This window comes from Sus scrofa, chromosome 2, assembly GCF_000003025.6.
Source record: "Sus scrofa isolate TJ Tabasco breed Duroc chromosome 2, Sscrofa11.1, whole genome shotgun sequence".
Lineage (NCBI taxonomy): Eukaryota > Metazoa > Chordata > Mammalia > Artiodactyla > Suidae > Sus > Sus scrofa.
Window position 1 is genome coordinate 95,623,616 of NC_010444.4, and position 15,971 is coordinate 95,639,586.

General features: G+C 34.1%; 1 protein-coding gene across 14 annotated transcripts in view; it reads right to left on the reverse strand.

Annotated features, from left to right (window-relative positions):
• TMEM161B (transmembrane protein 161B) overlaps window positions 1,829-15,971 on the reverse strand; it is a 75,132-nt gene continuing 60,989 nt past the window's right edge. For 12 of the 14 annotated variants that reach the window (XM_003123774.5, XM_021084523.1, XM_021084526.1 and 9 more), the window contains 7 exons: window positions 14,270-14,421; window positions 13,787-13,847; window positions 13,157-13,297; window positions 10,432-10,545; window positions 5,888-6,062; window positions 4,601-4,697; window positions 1,829-3,115 (listed from right to left, as the gene is read on the reverse strand). In XM_003123774.5, coding sequence (XP_003123822.3) covers window positions 2,841-3,115; window positions 4,601-4,697; window positions 5,888-6,062; window positions 10,432-10,545; window positions 13,157-13,297; window positions 13,787-13,847; window positions 14,270-14,421 — 1,015 coding nt within the window. In that variant the 3' untranslated portion in view covers window positions 1,829-2,840. Of the gene's footprint in view, window positions 3,116-4,600; window positions 4,698-4,866; window positions 4,893-5,887; window positions 6,063-10,431; window positions 10,546-13,156; window positions 13,298-13,786; window positions 13,848-14,269; window positions 14,422-15,971 lie in introns of all 14 variants that reach the window. The other 2 variants (XM_013994977.2, XM_021084527.1) reach the window with 2 other exon arrangements.

A 15,971-nucleotide genomic window follows, 5' to 3' on the forward strand; every position in this document is an offset into this window, starting at 1 on the left:
GCTTAGATGCATTGGTCATTTATGTATAACAACTGCAATTCTGGGGAAAATACCAAAGATAATCAAAATGCACATGATATTAAGATAAAATCATATGCTTTTCAACTCAGACAAATCAATGGGGGTAGCAGGGAGAATAGAGCTCTAACAAGTTTTATAGTGCAATGGGCAGAGGGTGGGGACAAGAATCAACAAATTGTCAAGTAACATTCTACAGACTGTAAGAAGCAAGGGTTTCAACTAATTTGGCAAAAATATAAAATAAAAATAACTGACCTCTGAAGTATTTACACTGACTAGAGTCCAATATAAAAACAAAAGAATTCTACTGACCTAATTTGAGACATTCAAAAATATTATTTGCAATCATTCTGAAATATATACATGAATGAAAAATCATTATGATGTACACTTAAAACCAGTACAACATTCTATATCAACTATATCTCAATTTTTAAAATATTACTTGGTTTACATAAAGTACAAACCCTTTTGCATTTAAAGAACATAATTCTTGGTACAAAGACAATATGCTTAAATAAACTGTTAGTAGTTATGACCATCATTCTTTCAAAATTTGATTTAAAAGGCAAAAAAACCCTACACCATATCCATTATTTATAACAAAGAGATTGCCTAAGTTCATAGTATACTTAGGGAGAATTCTAGTTCAGAAAAACATGTTATTCTAACCAGTAATGAATTCTATTCTTTTCCCTCCATATTATTCTACTATACAATCTTTGAAAATCAAAATAATAACTTTAATTATAACTTTCATAATATAGCTTTTTAATAAGAATGGTTATAAATATCATAAGATTTTTTCAAGTCCAATATATGAGAACTTCCCCATATAAAATAAATGTCATACTTCACTATAATCTTGTTATAAGATACTTATTTTATCAAGGTATATTTGGAACGCTTCTTTTGGAAATACACATGAACTATCATTAGGCTATATTCACAATTCATTTCAACCAAAGAATTTTATCCAACTTAAGCACTACTTTATTACTCAGTCTTATTTAAAATATCAGCCATTTCCAAAATATTTAATCTATATCAAGATAGGAATTTGCTGTATTGAGATTATTCAAATGAATATGAACCAGAAGCCTTGACAGTAACTCCCAAAGAAGACTTTCAAAATGCTTTCAATTGTGACAATAGCACTAAAACATAATATATAGACTTTCAAGACAATTACGTGAAAGAATATTTAACAGTAAATTTTATTCGTACGAAAAAACCTGTTTATCTTATATTCATTTTTTATGTAAAAGGCATCCCCAACTTTTTTCCATTTCATTTGAATTTTTCATTCGAATTACTTCAATTTCTGTCCTATAAAATATAAACACTACAAATAGAAGAACAAAAAGCCCTACTTAACATAGGTTTAAATGATACTGGTAGATTTTTCTAAAGTGGGAAAGGTTCTGATTTTTTTTTTTTGTCTTTTTTTTTGCTATTTCTTTGGGCGGCTCCGGCGGCATATGGAGGTTCCCCGGCTAGGGGCCAAATCGGAGCTGTAGCCATTGGCTATGCCAGAGCCACAGCAATGCGGGATCCGAGCCACGTCTGCAACCTACACCACAGGTCACTGCAACGCCGGATCCTTAACCCACTGAGCAAGGGCAGGGACCAAACCTGCAATCTCATGGTTCCTAGTCAGATTCGTTAACCACTGCGCCATGATGGGAACTCCTGATTTTTTTTTTTAATGAGAGAAAAGAATTTTAACTTGGGAGCAATCATTGAGTATTTATAAAATCTGAAGTACTCTCACACATAGGCAGCATAAATAAAGTGCTTGCTCTGATGAATTTTCAAAATGTATTTTAATCTCATTCCAGAAAGAAAGTTTCTAGATACAAACACATCTCAATCACATTTTAACATACATTCAGCAACTTAAAATATTATAAGAATCCAATATTTTCATCTTTAATAATCTCAATATATTATATATTTAATATATAATATATATATATATATATAATACATACAAGTAGTCAGCAGGATTACAAAGTAATTTTTTAAAAGTCTGATCAATGTTGATAAATATCTTTAGACTATTAAAGAGAACTGTACTTAGGATCAGAGAATAAAATAAAATAAGGGAGGTCCAAATGTAATGGCAAGACTACAAATGTTCATATAGCCAACCATTTTAAAAGATCCCTCAGTTGGATAGAATACTTTTTAAAACAATAGTCTTGCTACTCTCAAGCAGCAGTACTTATAGATATTAAGCATGTATATCTCCATTAAATTTAAAATTACTATGCAGCTTTCTTTACTGTAATATACAGTAGCTATTTCTTTCCTTCTGTTGGATTTTTTTGTTGCTGTTGAAGAGTCACTGGTATATTACCAACAGAAGTGACTTTAGCTCCTTTCTCTCTCCTAAAGCATGGCTCAGTTTGAAGATTGTTCTATAGGCAGCCACTACAAATATAAACAGTACCTTCCTCAATACCATTAGGAGCAATCACAAAAACTGGCGCCATATGAGAAGTTTCAAAGACTGCTGGAGGTTTCTGTAAACCAAGGTAATCAGAAGTATTACTCTTGTAGATAGCCCTCTCACATCCATTAATACAAGAAGTTAAAATTCCAATGCCACAGTATAGCCTTTAACAATCTATTCTATAATTTTAAATATTAATACCATTAATTCACCCTGAGAATACAGAGGAAGTATTTAAAACAAGATATTCTGATATGTTTTTCCTTTGTATTTGCTGTCTTCTGGTTTTCATCAGCCCTTCAAGGGCATGACTATTTGAACTCAAAGTGTGACTTCAATATTCTTTTTTGTTAACTGAGATTCATGCTACAGTCAGATACTGGTGATAGAAAAGCCCAAAAAGGCTTGTAGAAAAGAGACAAGCAGCAATCCACCAGGTCAGAAAAGACAGAAGTCCTCGAAAAAGCAGAGGAGTGAAAATGTTTTTTAAGCTGCTCAGTGCCACTGTTATTTGTGTAACAGTTACCTTCATCTTCCCATCAGATGGTAATTCGGAATAAACAGAATGGGAGGGTAAACTGTTATCCACTGGTAAGGTAGAGACAGATTCTGGATAAATCCCCCAGGAATGATTACCTAGAAAATTCAAGACACAAATAAAACTTGAAGAGTAACCAATTCCAAAGCTTTTTATTTAAAATAAAAATAAAAAACAAACTCTTTAACTTACATTTGAAATTAAGAACAAGCAGTGTGCTGGCACAAAAAAATTATTCTATGTTGAAGATAAAGTAAAGCAATAATTCTTCTACATATATGGGGAAAATTCACTTAACTCGACCGGATTATAATCTAACCTTATCAGTAAAAGTGGAAATAAAGGCTAAAAATCTAATTTACTTTTAATTAACTGCACTAAAATCTGGTAAAACAATAAAAATGTTTTTTCCCTTTACAATCGATGAATCAGCTACCTCTACTGGAGTGACAGGGACAAACTCAATAACTTCTTAGAATCTTTTCTACCTCAGGGTAATCAGAATAAATTTCTTTCTCAGAAACTATCTATGATTTCAATATAAAATACTATTAATAGCTTCCAGAAATTTTTTCATCATATACTTTCCTATGTTGGATAGGATATGAGTCATATACTTTACAATTGAGCTACTCCTTTATGTTTCATAGATTCCTGAGGGACATTTACACCTATCATCAGCTCCATGGTATCTATAAGCCCACTCAATAATGCTTTTAGTAAAGACAAAAAAAAAAAAAAAAAAGGAGTTCCTGTTGTGGCGCAGCAGAAACGAATCCGACTACGAACTATGAGGTTGCAGGTTCCATCCCTGGCCTTGCTCAGTGGGTTAAGGATCTGGCATTGCCGTGAGCTGTGGTGTAGGTGGAGGATGCGGCTTGGATCTGGCATTGCTGTGGTTCTGGTATAGACCGGTGGCTTCAGCTCTGATTCGACCCCTAGCGTGGGAACCTCCATATACTGCGGGTGCGACCCTAAAAAGGACAACAGACAAAATAATAATAATAATAATAATGCTTTTAGTTCCTTTGGGCTTCTGAAACCCTCACACTGGCAGAATGCCTGATCTAAGCAAAGGGAAATGATCAATATGATCATATAAAGTTCTTGAATAACACAACAGAGAGACCTGAGTGCTTAGTGAACAGACTTGAAGGAAAACTTTGTTCCTCCACTGAGGAATTTTTACTCCATCAACATGTTATCCAAAGTAAAACTTACCAAAGGGTTCTGTAGTTCATAAGGTGACAAGTACCTTGAGATAATTTAAACGTTACACACTAACAAGAGCTTAAATCATTCTAACACAAAATAACTAAGATGAGCAGTGTTTGCTCAAGTTACTCAGAATCAATCATTAGCAAACAACTCTTTTAGGGAAAGCGTAATGTTACAAAACTGTATGGTCCTAAGTTTTTCAAGATGATCAGTCAACTTCATAGCTTAAAGTTTCCCATATTTCCTCTAAAAACTTTGAGAGAAACAATTTTAAGAAGCATATTTCTTTGTAGGTAACAAAAAACACTATTAGTTATAGGTAGAAAGTAGAACAACACGTTTCCCGGTTTCCAGGATATGCCTACCTAGAGTTTTTAAAAGCAGAGTTGTGTGAAGCAGCATCACCAGAGGAGCCACATACTGCAGTGCAATGACACAAAGGTAATAAAAGACTCGAGCAACCTGCAATCAATAACATTCCTAAGTTTCTAATACAGTTGACATGTTATGACCGAATTAAACTTTCATACAATTGTCAAACTGAATTGCTTGAGAGATAAAGAATCCTTGCATGGGAACAAAACTAAATGGTAAAAAATTTATGCTTCCTTATAAATGCCCCCAAACTGACCTCAGAAAGATGCAGTTTGACGGTTCCTTAAAATGTGAAAATAGTAAAATAAATTCCTTAAAATAGTTCTTAAGTGACTAATACAAATTGGAGAAAATAAATCACTAAAATTCAAATGGTATATATTCACTTACATATTCAAATATTAAAAAAAAATGCTAAAATCTCCAAAGACAGACACCTAAAATATCAAACTAAATAACAGTAATAGGCAGTCATATATGAGCATAAACCCCTCATAAAAAAAAGATAATCACCATTCATATTCAACTGAGGTAAAATGACAGAGTATGAAAATATATGAAAGGTAAAACATAAAAAAGTTATTTGTATCTTGATAGGGGCTGCTGATTATGAAATTTTGAGAGTAAAAACCAGAAGACCCACACCATGTGTAAAAAGACATGATCATGTTATAGGTCCAGTCCATTATAATGATAGATGGATTCCTAGCACCTTCCTTTTCTGGAACCATTAAGTTAGACGTCTATGTTCCATGTTCAAGTACTTGTAATAATGTTAAAAGCAGTAAATTTAGTCACTAAAACTAATATTTCCTACTCTTTAAGTCATAAAGGCTATACAATATATAGTGATGTCTTTCAAATCAATTAGGGGAGTTCTTTTTAGCAACAGTAGGTATACCACAGCTTTGCAACCCAAATGGTATGATACTTATAAAGTACTTAAGGCAAAAGAACCTTTGACTTAGCACCCAAATCAGATCAAAGTTTTTCATATCTATCAGTTTAAGATTATCTTATCTGTTTATAATAAACTATTATGAAATGAAATTATTATTGAAGGAAACCAAATGCTTCTATTCTTACAACTCAGTATTTGCTATTTTTCACTTTGACTACAGTATAAAACTTACCATTTGGAGTTTCCTTGTGGCTCAGCAGGTTAAGGATCTAACACTGTCACTGCAACAGCTCATCTCACTTTTAAGGCATGGGTTCATTCCCTGACCAGGGAATTTCCACATGCCACAGGCGTAATCAAAACAAAAAAAACTTACCATTTTCTGTAGCTCAACTGTGCTTATTCGCCCTGCTTCTTTCTTCATCTGATCCACACATTTCTGGGCTAAGTTTAAGTAAGCTTGCAGGTGATTACGCATCATGGCCAGCCGCAAAGCACACAGCAGTATTATTAACCAGAGTCGTAGAGTATCAAATGTAGCTTCTGTCATTCTATAGATCAAAAAGTTGATAAGGTGCTCTCAAAGACCAAAATATGCTAGCATGCTAATTACATGTGTTAATGTACATCATATAAGATGTAAGGAAATCTATACTTATATACAATGGGAGATATGAAAGTGTCCCAATCTCCCAGAGATTTATCTACATGATACTTTTACTACATAACAGAACAAGACAGAAAAGTGTACTGTGAAAATAATGCACTACCAGGTAACTCTAGAAGAGAAAAATAGACTAATACTTGGGATTCTTTTCTCTACCCTCCTCCACGGGGGTGGGGTGGGAAATGGCTATAAAATGAAAACTTGGGTGCTCTTAAACTGCAGACTAGGAGAAAGAAAGACAGAAACCACAAGAGCTTGCCTATGGAAGCATCAAGTTAACAACCCATCTATTTCTGGCTACAGTTTTGTTTAGTCAATATAAATATCTAAGGATCAAGAATTCCAATATATCGACAAAATCAGACGCTCCTTAAAAGAATTTAGAAAGAAAAATTCTGACGTCCTTTAGGGGTTTAACGTTTTTAAAAGACCATAGTTTCTGCTTTGATAAAGTATAACACTGTAATTTGAAAATAATACCTAGCCATGATCAACTCTATTCTAAACTCTAGCACTCAGTATGTGACTGTTGAAACATATGGAGTGACCTGCCAGACAGGATCTGGAACATCTAAGGGTCTAAAATTCTATTTTATTCTTTTTTGGCTGCATACTCAGCACATGGAAGTTTCTGGGCCAGGGAGTGAATCCAAGCCACAGTTGTGACCTAGCCACAGCTACAGCAACTGGATCCTTAACCTACTGCACCAGGCTGGGATCAAACTGGCACCTCCACAGAGACAAAATGGATTAACTAACTGCACCACAGCAGGGACTGTTGCCTAAAATTCTTAAGAACATGAGGATAGAATGGATGGCTATAAAATACAACAAATTGCAAAAGACCTAAAAAAAAAATACTTCTTCCCCAAATAGGTCCTATATTAACCCTTCCTTCTGTCTAGTGTAAGCACGTAGGGAAGGGACTAAAACTACAGTGTAGAAGTTGCCTGGGGAAATAAAGTTGAAGAACAGCACAGAAAACAGAAAAGACAGAGAAGATGTGAAAGTGTACACTTTTGCTTGAACTATTCTTTTATGAAATGCAATCAGAAATAGGGATAGAACAAAAGGCTTTATTATGTATGCTCTCTCTTGGTTTCCTTTCTACAAGGTCATGAGTGAACATGGACATAAAATTCTAACGGAAAACCACTGCTGCTTAGGAAAACATAAGGCCTAACTTTTTTATCAATACATTTATATTATAAAGAACAATGAGATTGAGGCATCAGTCCTGTGAGGCTGACAGAACACAAGAACCAAGACCATCCACAGCCTTAAACCCTTCCGCCATGTGTTCCCTGGCATGTTGCATCCAGGAGGACTCACTAGAGTTTCTGAAGAACTTCTTACACAGACTTTGAGGGTGACAGGCAATGGGAATGACACGAATGGTATAAAGCAGTGAATCAAAAAATATTTTCTCACTTTATGAGGAGCTTATTAGTCCTAATTAAATAGTACCTCTAATTCAGATTAACTTCATAAGGATTTGGTTAAGTTAATGAAGGGGTATCTCAGAAAAGAGTCTGAGATGAGATAAAATATATAGGTAAAGAACAGGCAGAAGAAATTTCTCCAAATTCCCAAAGCCACTCTAGGTTTCACTGTGTATGTTCTCTTATGAGCTTAAAAGCATACATGGACTCGGTCTGCCCACATTTTTTTTTTTTTTTTCATTTGTTTGGCCACCCCACAGCATATGGAGTTCCCAGGCCAGGGACTGAATCCAAGCCAGAGTTCAAACTAAGTCACAGCTGTGGCAAATGCCAGATCCTTTAACCCACTGTGCTAGGCCGGGGATCGAACCTGAATCCTAGTGCTGCAGACACACCACCCCTCCATCACAGCAGGAACTCCCATTTTATTTTTCTGACGCCCAAGAACGCATGGATGGATGAGTTTAATTACACTTCTAGGTTGAATCTACATTATAACCTTTTTTGCTTCTGACTACAAATAAAGACCTTTTGACAAAACATTTAATCCATGTGACAGATGAAGGACCTGTCACTTGCCTTCACTTCATTCTCTTTGATTGATGGACAGCTATTCTTTCTCAATCTACTATATGGACTTTGGGTTTTAAACAAAAATTAAAAAAATCACCTCTGTCTAATCACCTAATACAAAGATCTGGCAAATAAAAAAAAAAGAATAAATTAGAACAGAGATAAAACTGTAATTTTGTTTGAACTGTTTATGAAGATTAAAAAAGGGAATGGGACAAGCTATAGGAAGAGGATCCAAGGTTTTCATATGCAACAAAATTTTTCCTATAATACACCATGGGGAAATTTTCCTATTCCCACTTCCCTTAAGTACAGTATTCACTAGTAATGTACACATAGTTTTGTAGGCAGAAAGTGGGCACTGAATTGTTGGTGTAACTACTGAATGCTCTACATATACCAGCTCTGGCTGAAAAACCTTAGCCAAATTATTTAACCTCCAAGTCTGTTCTTTCACCAATAAAATGGGAGGAGAACAGCAATCATAAATAGAGAATCACTATTAGTATAAATGAGATAAAATGCTTTACATAAAGCATCAATACCTAGCATAATAACTAGTGTATGTCCTAAGTGCTAATTTCCTTATTTTCCTAACTGAGGCAAATACAAAATCAGAAAACATAATTACAGGAGTATAAAATCCAACTACGAGATTAAACTTCAAGGATGGACCTGCCTGGAATGTTTTTAGCATCAAAGATATGAGTTCAAAGTTTGTCCAAGATTTAGTCTAGAACACTATGATCCTTGGGATTACTTTTAAATATTTAGTGAACCTGTTAAAATTACCATTAAAGACTTGCATGTGTGTGGGGGAAAATGTTATGACTTCAATGTATACTTTTCTCATTCAATAAGGTTAAGTGTTAAAAAAAAAATCATGATCATCAATGATTCCACACTTGCTCTAAGATAAATCTGTACCAAGATTTAAAAGAAATACATAAAATAAAATACATGCTATGGAATCAATGGCTAGTCAAAGTTTTCTATTTTAACTCTGATGAGGCAAAGGCAATGAAAGGAACATTTATTAAGCACTTACTTACAGTTGATTTCATTACATGTGTTCTTTCATTTAATTCCAATGATAACCTTGTGAGGTGAATACTATTATCTTCATTTTCCAGATGGGGAAACAGAGGCTCAGTGAAGTTATGTGATCTCCCTCAAGTGACAGTTTTAGTGAGGATCAGAAATGGGGTTTGAACCAGACATGTATGAATCCTTTATTATTTAACATAGTTCTATAAGACTAATTAACATATCAGGTACAGGTATTAATGACTTTTAATAAATTGTTTCTTTCGTTCTTTTTCTGTTAAAATACAGCTGTCTAACTGGGGAAATATGACCAAATATTAGATAATAATGCTAAGTCATTATTTTTAATTTTGATAAGTGTGATGATAACAGTGTTATATAGAAAAATATCCTTACTTTTTAGAGATGCATACTAAACTTCTTCGAGGAAAAAATATTATGCCTCTAATTTACTTGAAAAACCACTTCAACAAAAAACAAAATCAGGAGTTCCCGTCGTGGCGCAGTGGTTAACGAATCCGACTAGGAACCATGAGGTTGTGGGTTCCATCCCTGGCCTTGCTCAGTGGGTTAACGATCCGGCGTTGCCGTGAGCTGTGGTGTAGGTTGCAGACACGGCTCGGATCCCGCGTTGCTGTGGTTCTGGCGTAGGCTGGCAGCTACAGCTCCGATTGGACCCCTAGTCTGGGAACCTCCATATGCCGCGGGACCGGCCCAGGAAATAGCAAAAAAAAACCAAAACAAACAAAACAAAACCAAACCAAAAGAGGGTGAAGCAAATATAGAAAACATTAACAACTCTTATAGGGCTGAGTACATGAATTCCCACTTGTACTACTCATTATTTCTTCCATAATTTTCACAGTTAAGAGAACAGTAACAGAAATGCACGAAGTATCTTAAAAATAGACACAACAAAAAGAGAAAAATATCAGATAACAACTGGATATTAAGTGAAGAGACAGAAAAACAAGTGTACAAGATAATTTAGTGCAGCATTATCATCATTCACATTTATTAATGAAGATCACAAAAAGTTAAAAGACCTGTAGTTTCAATTTTATAACATTTTTAACATTTCTATTAATGTTTTAGAAATATAGCATCTTAATATTATCATTAATACCATTTTATAAAACATTTTTGACTATATAATGAAATAAAAATTAGCCCCTAAATACCCATACTTACAAAGGGACACTTTCTTTACCCAATGGTGGGTTCATAATGTAGTCTTTGGCGATTGGTTTTACCCAGAGCAGAACCATAAATAAAGGTGCCAAGAAGTTGATATGAAGTAATGTTCTGAAAGTATGTAAGAAATAAACATAAAGATCCAGAAATAAAATATACTAATAAACATCAGAAACTTGGAAATTAAAAAAATTAAGTAGGAACTTATTTTCAGTATTCTATATTAAGGTATTATAGTCATCACTATTTTAATCATTATCACTTAACACTGATTTGAGCACTCACAAATATACCTCATTATTTTCATTTTTCAGATGGGAACATTTGGATTGAGGAAAGTTAGATGACTCACTCACAGCAGCCCATGGTATTACAGGTTAGAGGGAGATGTAGCACTAAAATCTAAATCTATTCACCCCATTCTAGTGTTCTTTAACGATCCCCCACAATATCTCTGATTTAATGACACTGGTACTTAAATGATTCTCCCACTTTACATAGTCCATGAATCCAATGGATTTTCAGCATAGGAGTCATCTTTTGATATCTTTCAGTCCAGATGAAACCAAGGGCATTCTCATTATTTACAAGAGAAAGTGATAAGCAATGTCCATAATACTAGAAGCCATAGGCAGATGACAACTTATAAATGAGGAATTCTTCAATATGTAGTGATCATGGTTAATGTTTTAATTACTTTGTTAAAATCATACATGATTCACATTTTAATTTCCTGGAGTATTATGAACATACTTGAAATTAATTTCCCTATCCGATACAAACCAAGGAAATTTACATTACTCCTACAGGGCAGTACCCAACACAGCAAGAGGTTTCAGGTGTGAGCTGTAACTTCATTGTTAATTGCTGTCCCAATTATGTATCCTACAGAGACAGACGACTGGTAAAGACTGTCCTTATTTCAGAAAGACAAATTCTTTAGACCATTTTATTACTGTGTGCTATTTTCATTCCCAACCATGCTGGGGTCTAAACTTTAGAACACCACTACAATGCAAGTGATAGTGTTTTATGTGAGGAAACAGGGCTGGATCAGGAAACCATGAACACCTGACAGGGAAAGGTGGAACTCTGGTTCTAAGCTCCAGCACTAAATCAACTACTAGTGCCTGGCAATGGGGATGAGGAGAATGCTGCTCTTTGTGCCAGTCATGCTGCTCTCATAACAAAACTGGCTTGCCCACACCTTGTATCTGGGCTGAGTGCTACAACACAATGGGGGGGGGGGCACAATATACTGAAAATAAAACTCCCATTTCCCTAAGGGAAAAAAATCTTTAAAAAGCCACGTTTTACTGAGAAGGAAATTAAATGCGCCCCACCCCCAACCCCAAAGCACCTCTAAATGCTTTAAATGTTTTGATAAAGTGATTCTTTCATCCCACAGCCTGGGTAAACCATCGGGTGCGGGGGAAGAAAGCAGCAGTATTAGGTATGCAGTGTTGCTAGGGAACACTCTAGTATCAAGGAGCAGCCCACAGCGGTTTCAGTAGCTGGTGAAGGGCTCCCCTCCACCCACCCTTTCAGCTTATTTAAATCATAACACTGGGGTTAGTGGACTGAAGTGTGTGCACAGAGAGGAGGGGGGAGAACCAGGTTTTGTTTTAAAAGAAGCCATTAGAGAGATGGGTGGTGGGGGAAAAGGCATAATGTAGCCAAGAGCATGCTGAGTAAAAGGAGCAGAAAAAAGGATGAAGGAGTGTGTACTGGAAGGTGAGAATAAGTAAACACACACACAAAGCATATGCAGAAAAAAATGGAGGTAAGAAACAAAACACAAAGACTTTAAAAATTAAAATAAAGGAAAATGACACAGGTGAGAGAGATAAGAATGTGAAAAGACTAGAGAATCAGGAGCATTAAATACAGGGTTTTATAGCAGAAATGTTAGGAAATATGATTACTCAGAGAAACTTAATGACTATAAATACATATATCAAAATGGAATATTCTCAACTTGGGCTTCTACTGCAAAACAAAAGTAGACTTGGAAATTTGGATCTGGATATGATTTGAAGAAGATAAAAATCTGCCACTGTCAAGATGTCTGCATCAGTAACAAAAAAAAAATTTGTACAACCACAAAAAATATAGTAAATGGGCTCTGAACTATATGCAGAGATTCAAATACAATTTCTCCATTTAAGATCTAAAATAGTAATCTATAATATCTAATACTCTGCAGTATTAGCAATCTCAAAATAATGTATTTAACAAGTCTTACAAACAGACCAATAACATAAAGAAAATAAATATTTCTTATATATACAGATTTACTTTCAAAATTTTAAATAATACTTTTAAAATATTAATTTATTTAAAAACTATTTATATGAAATTTAAAGAAGTATTTTTAATTTAAAAATTCTGATTTAAAGAAATTTCCATGGATCCTTAGATCAATGATTACAATATCATAAACATTGGTTTCTGAGTTCCAAAGAACATAAATATTGATATTTAAAAATTTTGACATTTTAAGAGGTAAAACAGAAATTTAGTAATTTAGTGGTTTTTTTAACATAAGACTTAAAATATACAAATGAAAGAAACCTGCTTATAGCAGAAAGAGGAAGTAGTGTGACATCAAATGGTTATTAATTTTCAACACAATAATTTATGATTTCATCACAATAATATACCTTCATTAGATGGAAAACATATATTTATCTGCATGTGCTTATGTACATTTTCCGCTTACTGTGTAATTTTTTCTGTTGCCAAATTCAGGGCATCCAGATGCATTTGAGCCAGCCGTAATCCAGGAAATGTCAAAAAAGCCCCAATGAGTGAACAGAAAATAGCCAGGAAAAATTTGAAAGTAAGTTTTGAAACAGGACCCCTAAAAATAAAATTTTTTAAAAAGCTGATAAATTTTTGAAGTCAATTTTCTATAAATTTCCTTTCCTCTAATCAATTACTTTACAAACTATAATAATAACAGTACAACAAAGTAAACACCTACAAAAATACTGCTTTTATTTCATCATCTATAGTGGATTTTGGTGAAGTATAAAGTCAATTAGGCATCTCTTAATCCACAGTTATAACAATCCAACCTACATATTCAGCACAGGAAATAATACAGGACATATAAATTTAGCTTCATTTCTAGTAGAAGATGAATTAAGTTAAATAAGAGCAAATTCAAATAAGAATTTTATAAAAGATACTAACTTTATATAATTGTAAAAAGAGTAATGCAAAAAATGACAATCCTACTTAAAACTCTTTTCAATGATTAAAAACAAAGAACCACTTACAGTAAATGCTACTTTACTAAAAGTGAAAATTTTAAATTTGAATAATGCTTAATTAAAAAAAAACTTACTGAGATTCTAAACCTTGCTTTTCAAGAAACTGCATCGCACTGTTTGAAAAATTTGTAAACCCTGCGGGGGGACAAAAGTTTACTATTATCACAAAGGTAAAATACAGAATCCTTTTCTGGAAATAAAATGCTAGAAAACAGAACATCTTAAATTTTGAAGTGAGGAGCTTAGCTCTTTCATGTGCTAATTAGTATGCCATAATGTAATAAAATGTAGTTATTAGGAGAAATAGTCTTTGAAAACATCCCTTTCATTTTTGTACATTCCATGAGTGTGTAGAAAATCTGCATTAAAATTTGCATCTTTATGTGAGTAAACTTTTAGCATTAGAGAAACATTTAACTATAAGGAAAAAATGGGAAAGGGACAGTATTTTGGGAAAAAAGCAACAAAATTTACCTGAAAAAACAAACAAAAAAAATCTTAAGAATAATAAATACACCTCAAACTTAATCTTAAAAACTTAGATGTGAAATTATTACCTGTTTCAAGTCCAAATTCCAGATAGTTTTCTGTTACAATCAAGACTGCCATTGCTTTCACAAAGAAAAAAAATCCAAATGTAACACAGACTGATCTTTCACCACCATCTTCTACTTTAAAATAGTGTGTAGTTAATGAAAATAGAACTTTGCTGCAGAAGGAAAAGTTCAGGAAAAACCACAAATAACTCTGTGGAAGTTAAATACAACCATCTTTATAGGACCTCAACTCCAATACAATTTGACTACAACATTCATTTTGATTCTACAACATGCTTATCTACCAGGTGCCCTTTGTAAGGAAGAGAAAAACTAATAAAAATCTGAATAGTCTTCCAGGAAACAGGACCCAAAGCAAGGCAAATCTAAGTGAAATTTATAGCATTTTCTTTTTTCTTTCTTTCTTTTTTTTTTGTCTTTTTGCCTTTTCTAGGGTCGCTTCCTGCGGCATATGGTGGTTCATTCCCAGGTTAGGGGTCTAATCGGAGCTGTAGCTGCTGACCTACGCCACAGCCACAGCAACGTGGGATCCGAGCCGCATCTGCGACCTACACCACAGCTCCTGGCAACACCGGATCCTTAACCCACTGAGCGAGGCCAGGGATCGAACTGGCACCTCATAGTTCCTAATCGGATTGGTCAACCACTGCGCCACGACGGAAACTCCTATAACATTTTTAAATTAATAAAAAGTGCATATATACATACGAAGCTATAGTTAGGGGAAGAATGTATTTCTAGTTCATCTAACCCATATTTACTAGGAGGCTATTAGAATAATTTTATGAAATAGGTTCTCAGCGACATGAAACGCCAAGGTAGAAATAACCTTAGGGAACTATCTTTTATTGGGCATGTTTGTCAAGTAGTTTATATTTAGAATAAAACACAAATAACAAGAATCATCTGCAAATCATCCACTAATTCAAAATCTGAGAGTTACTAATAGCTACTGGGTAAGCTGTGGTACAAAAACTAAGCATCTGGGATCACACATTTCAGAGTATGATTGATAAAACCAAAAACTTTAAACAAGTTCCTGCTGAGTATTCAAAAATAACCAGAAGTTCAACATGCTCACCTATTTTAAAATAGTTAAATATTTAAATTTTATGTGAAAATATTAGAGATCATTTGATCTCAATCCCCTCTCCATAATTAATCAAATCAAAATCAAATCAGTGAATGGTCCATAGGTAGAACCTAAATTTCCATTATACCAAACTGTTCTCCTTGAAAGAATAAACTCATCATACAAAATAAAGTGCTTAGTCAAAAAAATCCAGAGAAGCAACTTTTGCATGAATTATGTCAAGCATGGAAAATAATAACAGCTGTTATTTAGTACTTGCCAAGGGCTAAGCATTACCAATTAACTCATTTCATCCTTACATTAGCCAATCACTATCACCACCTTTTCTAGATTTAAAAAAAACTGTGACATAGCTAGGTTAACTAACTAGCCCAAGACCACACAGCTAGATTAGAGCAGTTGGGATTGAAATCAAGGTGGTCTGGTTCTAGAGTATATTCTCCTCACGACTTATTACAGTGCCTCTACAAAATTGTATAGAGCATCTAAATTACATGGTTACATGGTAACATGGTAGTTTAGCAGTAATACATGACATCTTTTTTAAGAACAGAGCTACGTGGACAGAAGTATGTAGTTTGTTCATACATTTTCAGTCAGAAGAATCTG